Here is a 12,646-nt window from a genome sequence, read left to right as displayed (position 1 = left end):
TTCTGGTGTCACGGCTGAAGGATACGGTCGACGATGAGGAGGCCGAAGTTCCAGAGCAGCAGAACAGCCAGGACGAAGGACGGGCGGTTCAAAACGTCCCGAGAGCCTTTCTGCCCCTGAACACACCTGCAGCACCTGGAGGAGGAGAGAGCCAATCAGGACCGAGCTGCTGGAAACACCTGATGAGCCTGGAGACGCTGCATGACGCTCCGTTTCTGAGAAAAGCTTCAAGCCGTGTTTATAAATCACAGAATGAATTATTGTCTTTTAACGAGCTTTTTAGAGAAGAGTCCGCCGCCTCGCTCTTCACTGCTGCTGTAAAGGTGTGACAAACACAGCAGGTAATGTAACTAACGTTAGCTAGATCGTGGGTTAGCTTAGCTAGGCTGTGGGTTAGCTTAGCTATGTCGCGGGTTAGCTTAGCTATGCCAGGGGTTAGTTTAGCTCGGTTGCGGATTATCTTAGCTATGTCAGGGATTAGCTTAGCTTAGCTATGTAGTGGGTTAGCTTAGCTATGTCAGGGGTTAGCTTAGCTGTGTCAGGGGTTACCTTAGCTGTTGTGGGTTAGCTTAGCTAGGTCGTGGGTTAGCTTAGCTAGGTCGTGGGTTAGCTTAGCTAGGTCGTGGGTTGGCTTAGCTAGGTCGTGGGTTGGCTTAGTTATGTCAGTGGGTTAGCTTAGCTATGTCGTGGATTAGCTTAGCTAGGTTGTAGATTAGCTTAGTTATGTCAGTGGGTTAGCTTAGCTATGTCAGGGGTTAGCTTAGCTATGTCAGGGGTTAGCTTAGCTATGTCAGGGGTTAGCTTAACTAGGTTGTAGATTAGCTTAGCTATGTTGTGGATTAGCTTAGCTATGTTGTAGTTTAGCTTAGCTATGTCAGGGGTTACCTTAGCTATGTCAGGGGTTACCTTAGCTATGTCAGGGGTTAGCTTAGCTAGGTCGTGGGTTAGCTTAGCTAGGTCGTGGGTTGGCTTAGTTATGTCAGTGGGTTAGCTTAGCTATGTCGTGGATTAGCTTAGCTAGGTTGTAGATTAGCTTAGTTATGTCAGTGGGTTAGCTTAGCTATGTTGTGGGTTAGCTTAGCTATGTCAGGGGTTAGCTTAGCTAGGTTGTGGGTTAGCTTAGCTATGTCAGGGGTTAGCTTAGCTATGTCAGGGGTTAGCTTAGCTATGTCAGGGGATTAGCTTAGCTAGGTTGTAGGTTAGCTTAGTTATGTCAGTGGGTTAGCTTAGCTATGTCAGGGGTTAGCTTAGCTAGGTTGTAGGTTAGCTTATCTAGGATGTAGGTTAGCTTATCTAGATTGTAGGTTAGCTTATCTATGTCAGGGGTTAGCTTAGCTATGTCAGGGGTTAGCTTAGCTATGTCAGGGGTTAGCTTAGCTAGGCTGTGGGTTAGCAAACTGTCGCTACAGCTGCTGCTGCGAAGCTAACAGCCAGAGAGGAGGAGACGGTTTCCCAGAGCAGCACAGCAGCTCCAGACAGCGACGCTCACAACTCTCCTGCTGCTACAGCTAACATCACAACAGCAGCAGATCCTGGCAAACCAGAAAGTCAGCTGAGTGTTTGTGGGCAAGTCGTTTAACGTCACCCGACGCACACATCATGTTTCCCGTTTACAGAGCCGGGGCTGAGTACAAACACCGGAGGGTTTTCAGCTAGCGGACCGTTATTTATTACAAGTTATTTATTTAGCTTCTAATCGTCTTTTAATTCTGTTTAATCCGTGAATCACCTTTGTGCTGCACTAATAGAGCCTGCTGCGTCTGTAGGACGGATGGAGATGTAATTAGAGATAATAAAGGCTGCGATCTGACTCTGGACTCACTCTCTGGCAGCGTAGATAAAAACCACATCAGTGAAGATGACCGACAGCCTCTGGAAGAGTACAGTAGACGGGCTGGCGTAGTCCAGATTCTGCACCACCAGCATGTTTCTGTCGAAGTGCTGAGCCACGTGGGACAGGCCGAACTCGAACCAGGCGAACAGCGGCGGGTAGTCCAGAGTCCACTCCGACGTGTCCTGCAGGGACGGGGAACAAAACCAAGGAGAGCTACAGACGTCTTCACTGTTCTGCCAGAGGATGTCGTGCTTGTGTCGTCAGCGTGTCATGCTGAAGACTTTATTTCACTAGACACATTCATTAGATAAATATGTTTGTGGTGTGAAACGTGCTAAAGGATACTTCCTGTCCGAAACAACAGCAGCCGCACTGACCTCGTGGTACCACCTGGACACCGGCAGACTGTGCGTGATGGCCAGCCAGTTCCTGTGCACCTCGAAGTCTGTGGAATGACTGACGGACAGACACAACAGCACATCAACAGCCGTTCACCCCGGAGGCAAAGTCACACCAAACTCCATACAGAAAACTGCCACTTTAATGTACACGTCTGGTTTGATGTGACAAAGACCGTCACACCATCTGAAAAGCTCCCTGGTGGTAGACAGAAATGTATCCATATGTGTTAGGTGAGGGGCGCCAACACATGTCCCATGTACTGTAGTGTAATAATGGCCAACTTAAACTATTGTTCCCTGTGGATTCTTGATTAGAGATATTTTAACTGATTGATTTTGGTTACACTCCACTATGATGCCTCTGGTGAGAGAAATAAACAACCTGGTGGTTGCTGTATTGTATTAATACCGAAATTACCAGTAGTTAATACTGACTCTGTTGATATACTCAGTTATGTTTTATGATGTGTGTACGTTGGCAAATCAGCGAGACATCCTTAAAATGTGAGATTTTTCTGAGACGTTTGGCTTAGACAGATGTAACACTGCACTTTATTATATTTCTGAGGACTTCATACAGAGTATAACAGCGCGTAACAAAGTAACAACGCATAATAATCTTTTGTAGCCAGACGTGCCTCAGGTTGTCACTTATTATTAATAATAATGAAACTTTACTTCAACGCGGCTTCAAAACGAACTTCTAATGAAAAAACGGCGCCATCTTGAGGCTGTTCGGCGACATAATCCGGGAAGTTAATAACACGTCAAGTTAAAGTTACAGCGTCACTTCATTTAAAGTCTAATATAACAAACGGCTCCACGCACATTTTGCTCTCTACTAATTCCGCTGCACAAACAACTTCCTCAACGTTAATGTTTAGTTTAAAATTAGATCTTCTGGCTTGTGGCTAACGTTAGCTACTTCAGTTTGTTAGCCGGATGCTAACAGTCTTCGCAGAAGCTTTTAAATTATCGTTTATTGAATAAAACTTTCGGCCCGAAGCTGCACCGCTCGATGAAGCTAGTTCACATCAAAATAATCCCACTCACTAGGCGCTGATAAGCAGACATTTCAGGAAGGAAACTCCCAGTGCTAACGCTGGGAACCAGCTCCAACTGTCCGCCGCGGGCGCCGCCATGACAGTGACGTTGTTGATTTTTGTATACAAAACTTTATTGACAGCTCCGTGCCGGACACCATTTCTGCAAGAGAGACAGTGACGTAATCATGTGGATGCCTTAAATGTCGCCTCGTAAACTCAGGAATTCTGAGCTTCCTTTGTAAAATAAAATATTTAACTAGCAATTAGCAGTTAGCAGTAATAGTAGTAATTATTATTACTGACGCATTCACATGTAGTTTACCCATTTTATATACTGTTGGGTGTTTAACAGTGCATCGTATTTTATATGCTCGTTATAGGTTTTTAATGTTTTTAAAATATGTAACTTTAGGTACTGAATAAATGTAGTGCAGTAAAAAGTACAAACGTTTCCTCTGAAATGAGTCGAAGTATAAAGCAGGATAGTTACTTTCCACCACTGTCGTCGACGCACCTTTCACCTCACCGGTAACATAGTCGGTGTTTAAAATGATTTACAATAATAATAATAATAATAATGTGTTTGTGTGCAGTTCTAAATGAATGCATCGGCAGTAACAGCAGCGAGGTTTAACTGAAGCTGCGATTTGTGTCACTAATGAAATAATAAACAGGTGTTCAGTGTTTTTATGCAGACGTCACTGAACAGTTTGGTACGGCAGCCCAGACACTCAAAATACATTAAAACGTGACTACAGTAATAATGATTCACACACACACACACACACACACACACACACACACACACACACTGGACTTGTGTCGTGCTGTTCCATGTATTTCCCACGGTCCCTGAATGCAGCATCAGAGCGGACGGGTCTTTCAAGTTTTCCCTGAACTTCCTCGTGCTGTCAGACTGCTTCCGGTCCGTCAGCTGTGCGTGTGTGTGTGTGTGTGTGTGCAGTTTGTTCGGGTCAGCTGGAGTCAGTAGTTTTACTGTTTAAGGAAACTTTATTGAAACTCATAAACAGCTTCCGGGATGCACGCGCTGCTGCGGCGGGTCGGAACGTGGAGAGGTGAGCAGTCCGAGCGCATAACGAACCGCGGTGCATGCTGGGTCCAGAAAGCTCCAGCATTCGTATCTGTACTTCAGGAAATGTAAATATGAATAAGGTGCATTATTTCCAGGCCAGGACCAGTTGCCAGGCAACCAGCTGAGACTCCAGGTAACTGGCTCCCGGCCAATGAACAGACAGACATGTGACGACCCCATGTAACACGTGACGCGTTGTTTCGTTACGTTAATCAGGAAGCTGTAGAGCTGCTGGTTGGTGGGTTCCGTTACCTTTGGCTAGGCTAGCAGTTTCCCCCTGTTTCCAGTCTTTGCGCTAAGCTATGCTAACCAGCTGTAGCTTCGTATGTATTGGACAGCGGTACGAAACTGCTGCTTCCACTCCGCTGCGTCTCAGAGGCTAATCTCTTCGCCGCGCTACATCTGTCTGACAGCTTTAGTAACAGATTCAGATTATTAATAACATCGTAGAAAAGGTTTCAGTCGTAGTCGTCTAGACGCTGTTTTCAGAATCAAGACGTTTCGGCTCCCATCCGGAAGTCATTCTCAATTGTGAAAATGGTCTGAGAATTTAAGCTACTCTGTGTTGCTTAAGCCCCGCCCCCAGGGAGGAGTCTACCTGAGTATCTGCTGTTTACCTGCCTAGTTTCACCTGAAACTGACCTTTTGTTTCCATGATGGCCCAGTAATCACAGAGTAGCTTAAATTTCTGAGTTCTCAGACCATTTTCACAATTGAGAATGACTTCCGGATGGGAGCCGAAACGTCTTGATTCTGAAAACAGCGTCCAGACGACTACGACTGAAACCTTTTCTACGATGGAACGCCTCCTGGACGAATGAGGGACGACACGTCTCATTAATAACAAATATATAATTATGATATAATAGATTAAGATTAAGGGGGAATTCACGAGCCGCCGAGCAGAATGTAAAGTCATTAAAGGAGCTCCACCTTCGCCAGCTGCATCTTAAAGTGATGAGCACGTTAATGCATCAATAATTATAATCCTGTAATAAAGATATTATGACTTTAAGTATATTTCGATGCTACTACTGTTGTACTTTCACTTGTAGCAGAGTATTTCTACGCTGTGGTAGTACGTCGATTCCTGAAGGAAAACATCTGAGTCCTTCCTCCTCCTCTGAGCTAAGCTAAGCTAACCAGCTGCTAGCTGTAGCTTCATATTTACTGTACAGACACGAGAGCGGGATCAACCTGAACTCACAGCAAGGAAGCAAACGCCTCTTTAAGTTTTTAAATGTACCCCAAAAACAGGCTAAATGTGTGTGTGTGTGTGTGTGATAGGTTTCCATGTGACGGTCCCCGTGGCGACCTTCGACCTGAGGAAAGTTGAATTAACGCCTCTGGAGCAGCGAAAGCTCACCTTCGACTCCCACGCCATGGTGACGGAGCTGCAGAGCAGCGGTGAGGAAGCGTTTACTGTCTCAGATAATGACTGAAGGTGAAATACTTCACTGCCGGAACTAAAACTAACGAATTTAGAAAATAATGTTTGTCATTTATTGAGCTAAAAGACGACAGCAGCGCATCGGGACTGAAACAGGGAAGTTCAGCTAGCTGCTGGCTGCTGGCTGCTAGCTGCTGGCTATAGGCTGCTAGCTGTTGGCTGCTAGCTGCTGGCTGCTGGCTGTTAGCTGCTGGCTATAGGCTGCTAGCTGTTGGCTGCTAGCTGCTAGCTGTTAGCTGCTGGCTGTTGGCTGCTAGCTGTTGGCTGCTAGCTGTTGGCTGCTGGCTGCTAGCTGTTAGCTGCTGGCTGCTAGCTGTTGGCTGCTAGCTGCTGGCTGCTAGCTGTTGGCTGCTAGCTGTTGGCTGCTAGCTGCGGGCTGCTGGCTATAGGCTGCTAGCTGTTGGCTGCTAGCTGCTAGCTGTTAGCTGCTGGCTGTTGGCTGCTAGCTGCTGGCTATAGGCTGCTAGCTGCTGGCTATAGGCTGCTAGCTGTTGGCTGCTAGCTGCTAGCTGTTGGCTGCTGGCTGTTGGCTGCTGGCTGCTAGCTGTTGGCTGCTAGCTGCTGGCTGCTAGCTGTTGGCTGCTAGCTGCTGGCTGCTGGCTGCTAGCTGTTAGCTGCTAGCTGCTGGCTGTTAGCTGCTAGCTGTTAGCTGCTAGCTTCTGGATGGGAGACAAACTGTCGTTGAGTTTGAAACAAAGATAAAAGTAGTTTGATCAGAAACGTGTTGACAGTCTGTCCGGCTTTCGTGCAGCAAACACGCAGCTCGTCGTTTGCTTCGCAATAAAAGAAAGTTTCTATAATTAAAACAACAAATGAAAGTTGCGGGTTTCAGCTTTGACCTTTTGATTCTGAACGTGTGTGTTTTCACGAGGACGCGGTTCAGACCGACGCTCTCTCTGATCACGTTGGACAGAAAAGAAAAACGTTTTCATCTTGTGCAGGTCTGGAGAAGCGGCAGGCGGAGCTCGTCGTTTCAGCTCTGGTCACCCTGACGACGGCCAACATGGACATCGTGTACAGAGACATGGTGACCAGATCCCACCAGGTAGGACGCCTTTAGGACTACAACACAAGTAAGACACAACGAGCCCCCACCCCGATATCCAGTATATTACCTTTACTTAATCCGGGAGCCGGGTAGAGGCAGACCTGAGCCCACAGCCGCCATGATGGGACGAGGACGAGGAGAAACTCGTCTCGCTGTACTGAAGTACCGCTGTGAGCCACTTGTACTTTGAGTATTTCTGCTTTATGTTACTTTACACTTCACTGCATTTGACAGCTGTAGTTACTTCACAGATTACACTTCCTGTCCAGTGAAAACCACGTATCTCCACAGGTTTACGATGAGCTGAAGCGTGAAGTTCCTTTACGCGCTGAGAAAAACTCTCCTTTAAGACAAATGAACTCTGTAATGATGAACAAATGAATTCCGTCTCCTCGTCTGTCGTTCCGACAGGAAATCGCCGTGCAGCAGATCATGGCTCACCTGGACTCCATCAGGAAGGACATGGTGATCCTGGAGAAGAGCGAGTTCGCCAACCTTCGATCTGAGAACTCGGTGCGACGACACGTTAAATCTCTCTTTTCATTTCACGAGTTTAAATAATAATAAAGTAGAAAGCTGCCAGAATTCAAGACAAATGCCACATATACAAATGTATAAGTCTGTATTGATAATGACTCAGAATGAGACGGTGTAGTCCCTCATTCGTCCAGGAGTGTTTTCTATCGTAGAAAAGGTTTCAGTCGTAGTCGTCTGGACGCTGTTTTCAGAATCAAGACGTTTGGCTCCCATCCGGAAGTTATTCTCAATTGTGAAAATGGTCTGAGAACTCAGAAATTTAAGCTACTCTGTGTTACATAAGCCCCGCCCTCAGGAAGGAGTCTACCTGAGTATCTGTTGATTAGCTAGTTTCACCTGAAACTGACTTATGGAAACAATTAGCTCATTTTCAGGTGAAACTAGCTAATCAACAGACACTCAGGTAGACTCCTTCCTGAGGGCGGGGCTTATGTAACACAGAGTAGCTTAAATTTCTGAGTTCTCAGACCATTTTCACAAAAACGTCTTGATTCTGAAAACAGCGTCCAGACGACTACGACTGAAACCTTTTCTACGATCACTCAGAATATTATTAAAGAACAGTTTAAGGATGTAAAAGATATCGTTTCACTGTTTGTACACACAGATACATCCGAAACGTAAGAACTAAAAGTATAATTGAGTCTGGTTTTCCTGTAGAAAATGAAGCGAGAGCTGGAGCAGCTACACAGCAGACTGAAGGTGAGGAGGAGTTTTCAGACGGGAAGTTAGTTCGCAGCCTGTCGGAATACAAAGCAACATTTTTCTGTTTGTGTTCAGGAGGAGAGTCAGAAAGTCCGAGCAGAAACCAAACTGGACATCAACCTGGAGAGCAGCAGGGTCTCCGACATGGTGAGTGCGTGTCGACGGTTACATCAGACAGTAAGTGAACGCATCGCAGCCGTGTAGTGAAAGCAGCAGCTACACGCAGACGGGATGCGTTCAGGTACAGTATTGAGTGTAGGCCGCCCGCGTTTTGGCAGCGATCAGAGCGCACAGCTGGACTGATGAAAGTGGAAGCGCATCTGTTCCAGCAGACGCGCTTCAGGTGACGAACGCGTGTAGAAACGCTGTTTCGCGGTGCCGACGTTCAGAGCACCGGCCCGTACGTCAGCTTGACATCCCGGCGGTTACTGACGAGTTATCGGCTTGTAATGAAGAAGGAACGTCCCGTGAATCGCAGCCGGGCCGGCGAGGAGCTTCAGCGCTAAAAGCTACCGATTCGTTCGCGGTGACTCGGCGTCGTCGTTTCAGTTTAAAGGCAGTTTTTCGGTTCTTTGTTAAACATCAGTTTGTACACGTACTGAACAGCTGCAGAACTTTGACCTCAACTGATTCGGCTGCATATCAACGTGGTCAGCAGCTGCAGCAGAGCTCACCGAGGCAAAAAATCCTCCTGAGAGAAGTAAGCGGCAGCCACGCAGCAGATGACGTTAAACACGAAGAGACGCACCTTCCAGCGATACGATGTCCTCTCCTGAGAGACACGGAGAGAATTCAAATGTATTTGTTTATAGAAAACAGTGATGTGATGAGAAACACGACTGTGGTCATGACAATCAGGTTTTTATGAACGTATGTATGTTTTATGTATTCAGAACCTTTATATCTTGATGTCTCCAGATATTAAACAGTTTAGAGCCGCAACTAAGTTATTTTCATTATCAATGAATCTGCCGATTATTTTCTCAACTAATCGTTTCAGCTGTAAAACCGATCTGGTGATGCTTTGAGTCTGTAACAACCAACAAATTACACTGAACGCCTGAACGCAGCATTTAGCATCAGAAACCTCCTCAGAGTCCTAACTCCGTCAGGTCTGAACTCTCAGACATGAAACTCACATCGAGTCGTTCAGCGCGACTCGCACTTCCAGAGGACGTCATCGTCTCTGACGTCCGTCCAGAATAAACCTCCAGAAACCAGCTGAGACGCCAGAGAAGAAAGCGGCTGCAGAACCTGCCTGAGAATCCTGCTGTTTTTAAGTTTCCTTCAGTCTCACAGTGATCCAGAGACAGCTGTCTGTCCGTCCACGGGTCCACTGCAGACAGGAGCTGCTGACTGCTGGTTCGGCTGGGAACAACATGACAAAACGTAAACTAATAAAGGCTGTATAAAGCAGCATAGTTTTAGCTAGCTGTTCCTAATAAACTGGCAATAATAAACCCAATAACTTTCATACGGTCCCTCACATTCACCTCTGTCTCTCTCGGTCTGTCAGGTAAATACGTTTTCATCACCTCCGTTTCTGCCTGTGCGTTTAGTCAACGTCAAACATCACGAGCTTCTGGCTGTGTGTAAAACAGGAGGGGGTGTGGTCAGGAAACACCTGTAAGTCTGTTAAATACAATTTGGGCTTTAGACCGAGCGTCGGCCACCGCGTCAGACTGTCAGTCAGTAAAACAACTTTCACCGCGTCGTTTTAATGCCGTGTTTCTGGGGTGGTGTCACTTCTTTATCTTAACACTTACAGAAGCTCTTAAGGTCTTAAGTTGTAGCTCACATCGTAATTCGCTGAATCTATGGCAGCATTGTGCTTCCTGTTTACACGGGCCGCTGCCTCACTTTGTGTTTTTCTGTCAGTTTACTGAACAGGAGAAGAAGCTGATGGAGGCCAGCACAGAGTTCCATCACAAGGTAAATGGACTGTATAGAACTACACCTGGGGGGACATCCTGTCCACGGACAGGAGGGTGTACTTAGTAATTTAGCAGTGTGGGATGTGATTGGTTGTTTTTGATGTGGTTCGGTTGGCGACATCGCCACGTGTCTCCTGTGGCCAGAAAGCCGACCTCGAACACGACAACATGGAGATCAACAAGAAGATGGACCTGCAGGTGGCCTCGCTCAAGACGGTCCTGGAGTCTCTCAAACTGGAGACGATCCGCTACCTGGCAGGTAAACCTCTTCCACGTCCTTCAAAGCACGCAGAACGGTTACTGGCGTGAAAGCCGATTGGACAATCACAGTTGAGGGGCGGGGGTTTAGCGTACAAACAGAATGAAAGAAAGTGTGATTATCGGTATAAGTCGGTGTAGTCCCTCATTCGTCCAGGAGTGTTCTATCGTAGAAAAGGTTTCAGTCGTAGTCCAAGAACCAAGAAGGAACGGTGTCTCCATTCCTTATGTATGTCTGAAAAACTACAAAGGATCTTTAGACAGCACGATGTTCCTGTTTTCTTTAAACCAGGCAACACTTTAAGACAGAAACTCGTTCACCCTAAGGACAAGATGCCCACACAGAAACAGAGTAATGTAGTTTACTCCATTCAGTGCAGTGAGGAAAACTGCAAAGAACGGTACACAGGTGAGACCAAACAGCCGCTTCACAAAAGACTTTATCAGCACAGACGACACGCTAACTCAGGATTACAGAGCGCCGTGCGTTTGCATCTAAAAGCTACAAACCGCACATTTGAAGACAGTGAGGTGAAGATCCTAAGCAGAGAGAAGAGTTGGTTTGAAAGAGGAGTCAAAGAAGCCATTTTTGTGAAAAAAGAAAACCCCTCTTTGAACAGAAATGGTGGTCTGAGATTCAATCTGTCCAAAGTTTACCACAGTGTATTAACACCGTGGTCAAGCCAATCACATGCTAATCAGGTTCTTAACAGTGATGAGGGAGGTGCAGCCAGAAAACAATAGGCCTGATTACTGATTACTGGGCCATCATGGAAACAATTAGCTCAGTTTCAGGTGAAACTAGCTATTAACAGATACTCAGGTAGACTCCTCCCAGAGGGCGGGGCTTATGTAACACAGTAGCTTAAATTTCTAGTTTCCGTCCCATTTTTTCACAATTGAGAATGACTTCCGGATGGGAGCCGAAACGTCTTGATTCTGAAAACAGCGTCCAGACGACTGCGACTGAAACCTTTTCTACGATGATTATCGGGATGTTGGCTGAAGGCGTTCTCCCCTGTGCTGCTCCCCAGCGACGGTGTTCTCCTGCCTGGCCATCGCTCTGGGAGTCTACCGGCTGTGGAGGTGAAGATCCGCAAACTGCTGAACTCGTCTTTATACGCGACGCAAAGTACTTCAGTTTAGCTGCGGAGGACACGGAGTGACCGGGACATCGCTGCTGCTGCTGCTGCTGCATGTTTAAAGCAACTTCAACCAACTTCAGTTCATCTCCACTGAGTTTTACTTCAGTCTTGCATTTAAAATCGTACTTAAGTAGAAGTACGTAAGTATTATCAGCTAAATGTACTCATGTGCTCAGTAAACACTAGAGGGCTACCACACTTACTCAAGTACTGTACGTAAGTACAGAGTTTAGGTATTTGTACTTTTTCTTTCCATTTAATGCTACTTTATACTTTTATATACATTTCAGAGAGAAATATTCAGTGGTGGAAGAAGTACTCAGATAATTTCTTTAAGTGAAAATACACCATTGTAAAAAAAAAAATACTCCATTACAAGTAAACTTCAGCGTCATGTAGTTAAAGTATCAGCTAATAATACTTCTGTACTTTTACTTAAGTAGGATTTTTACTTGTAAACGAGTACTTTTACATTGTGGTATTGCTACTTTTACTTAAGTAAAGGATCTGAGTGCTTCTCTGAAATGTAGTGGAGTAGAAACGTAACGGAAATACTCAAAAGTACGAGTACCTGAACCGACCCTTTAAAAGAACAAACGCTTTTATATTTGATGCTTTTATGTAACTCGCGCTGCTTTGGAAACTGATTTTAGTCAGAACAAGAAAATGTTTTTTAATGATGTTCACTTGTTTTCTTTGATAGTTTCATTATTGATCAGCAGTTTGAAACGTAAAAGCTTCAGAGTGAAGCAACGTCTGGAGCTTCCTGACGTCAGTTGACTGAAACTACGAGATCATTTATCCGAAACATGTCGAATATAAAGCAGCCGAACGTGTTTGTTTCGCTGCTGGACTGCAGACGATGTCTGCGACCGTCACAAATAAAGATTTTAAAAACTGCACGTGTGGTTTTATAATTTTATAAATTAAATTTCCATATTTTTCCCGTGACGTTAAAAAAAAAAAAAAAAAAACAGATTTTAAGCAGCCGGTCTGTCAGCGTTAATTTGACGACCTGTTTTTATACCTTTTGGATGTTTGTTTTGTGTTTATTCCTATGAAACGTGCCACTGTGTGTCTGTGTACTTGTACTCGCTACATAGTGGGGACCGAGGGCTTTACCTACAGAGTGAGGACGTTTTGGCCGGTCCTCACAACCTTAACGGGCTGTTTGAAGGTTCAGACCTGGTTTGAA

At 45.7% G+C, this 12,646-nt stretch overlaps 2 protein-coding genes across 6 annotated transcripts in view; one reads left to right on the top strand and one right to left on the bottom strand.

The window, feature by feature from the left end:
- Window positions 1–3,441, bottom strand: part of alg8 (ALG8 alpha-1,3-glucosyltransferase) — a 43,829-nt gene extending 40,388 nt beyond the window's left edge. For all 4 annotated transcript variants that reach the window (XR_006380614.1, XR_006380615.1, XM_044221330.1 and 1 more), the window contains exons 1-4: window positions 3,289–3,441; window positions 2,212–2,290; window positions 1,823–2,016; window positions 26–135 (exon numbers count right to left, since the gene is read on the bottom strand). Coding sequence is in view for 2 of the 4 variants with exons in the window: in XM_044221330.1 (XP_044077265.1) it covers window positions 26–135; window positions 1,823–2,016; window positions 2,212–2,290; window positions 3,289–3,377 (472 nt within the window). In the remaining 2 variants the exon portion in view is untranslated. The remainder of the gene's footprint in view (window positions 1–25; window positions 136–1,822; window positions 2,017–2,211; window positions 2,291–3,288) is intronic.
- Window positions 3,442–4,168: 727 nt separating this feature from the next.
- On the top strand, window positions 4,169–12,353 carry ccdc90b (coiled-coil domain containing 90B). Of its 2 annotated transcripts, none has more exons than XM_044221332.1 (9): window positions 4,169–4,357; window positions 5,662–5,781; window positions 6,766–6,869; window positions 7,284–7,385; window positions 8,070–8,111; window positions 8,190–8,261; window positions 9,993–10,046; window positions 10,193–10,307; window positions 11,341–12,353. In XM_044221332.1, the coding sequence occupies exons 1-9, from the start codon at window positions 4,321–4,323 to the stop codon at window positions 11,394–11,396; spliced, it is 702 nt and encodes a 233-aa protein (XP_044077267.1). In that variant the 5' UTR covers window positions 4,169–4,320; the 3' UTR covers window positions 11,397–12,353. The 2 variants fall into 2 exon arrangements, with proteins under 2 accessions (XP_044077267.1, XP_044077268.1); XM_044221333.1 differs by lacking the exon at window positions 4,169–4,357 and adding an exon at window positions 4,382–4,507.
- Window positions 12,354–12,646: the final 293 nt, after the last annotated feature.

Source organism: Siniperca chuatsi, linkage group LG14 (genome assembly GCF_020085105.1).
Source record: "Siniperca chuatsi isolate FFG_IHB_CAS linkage group LG14, ASM2008510v1, whole genome shotgun sequence".
NCBI lineage: Eukaryota > Metazoa > Chordata > Actinopteri > Centrarchiformes > Sinipercidae > Siniperca > Siniperca chuatsi.
This window is presented reverse-complemented; position numbering and strand designations above follow the sequence as displayed.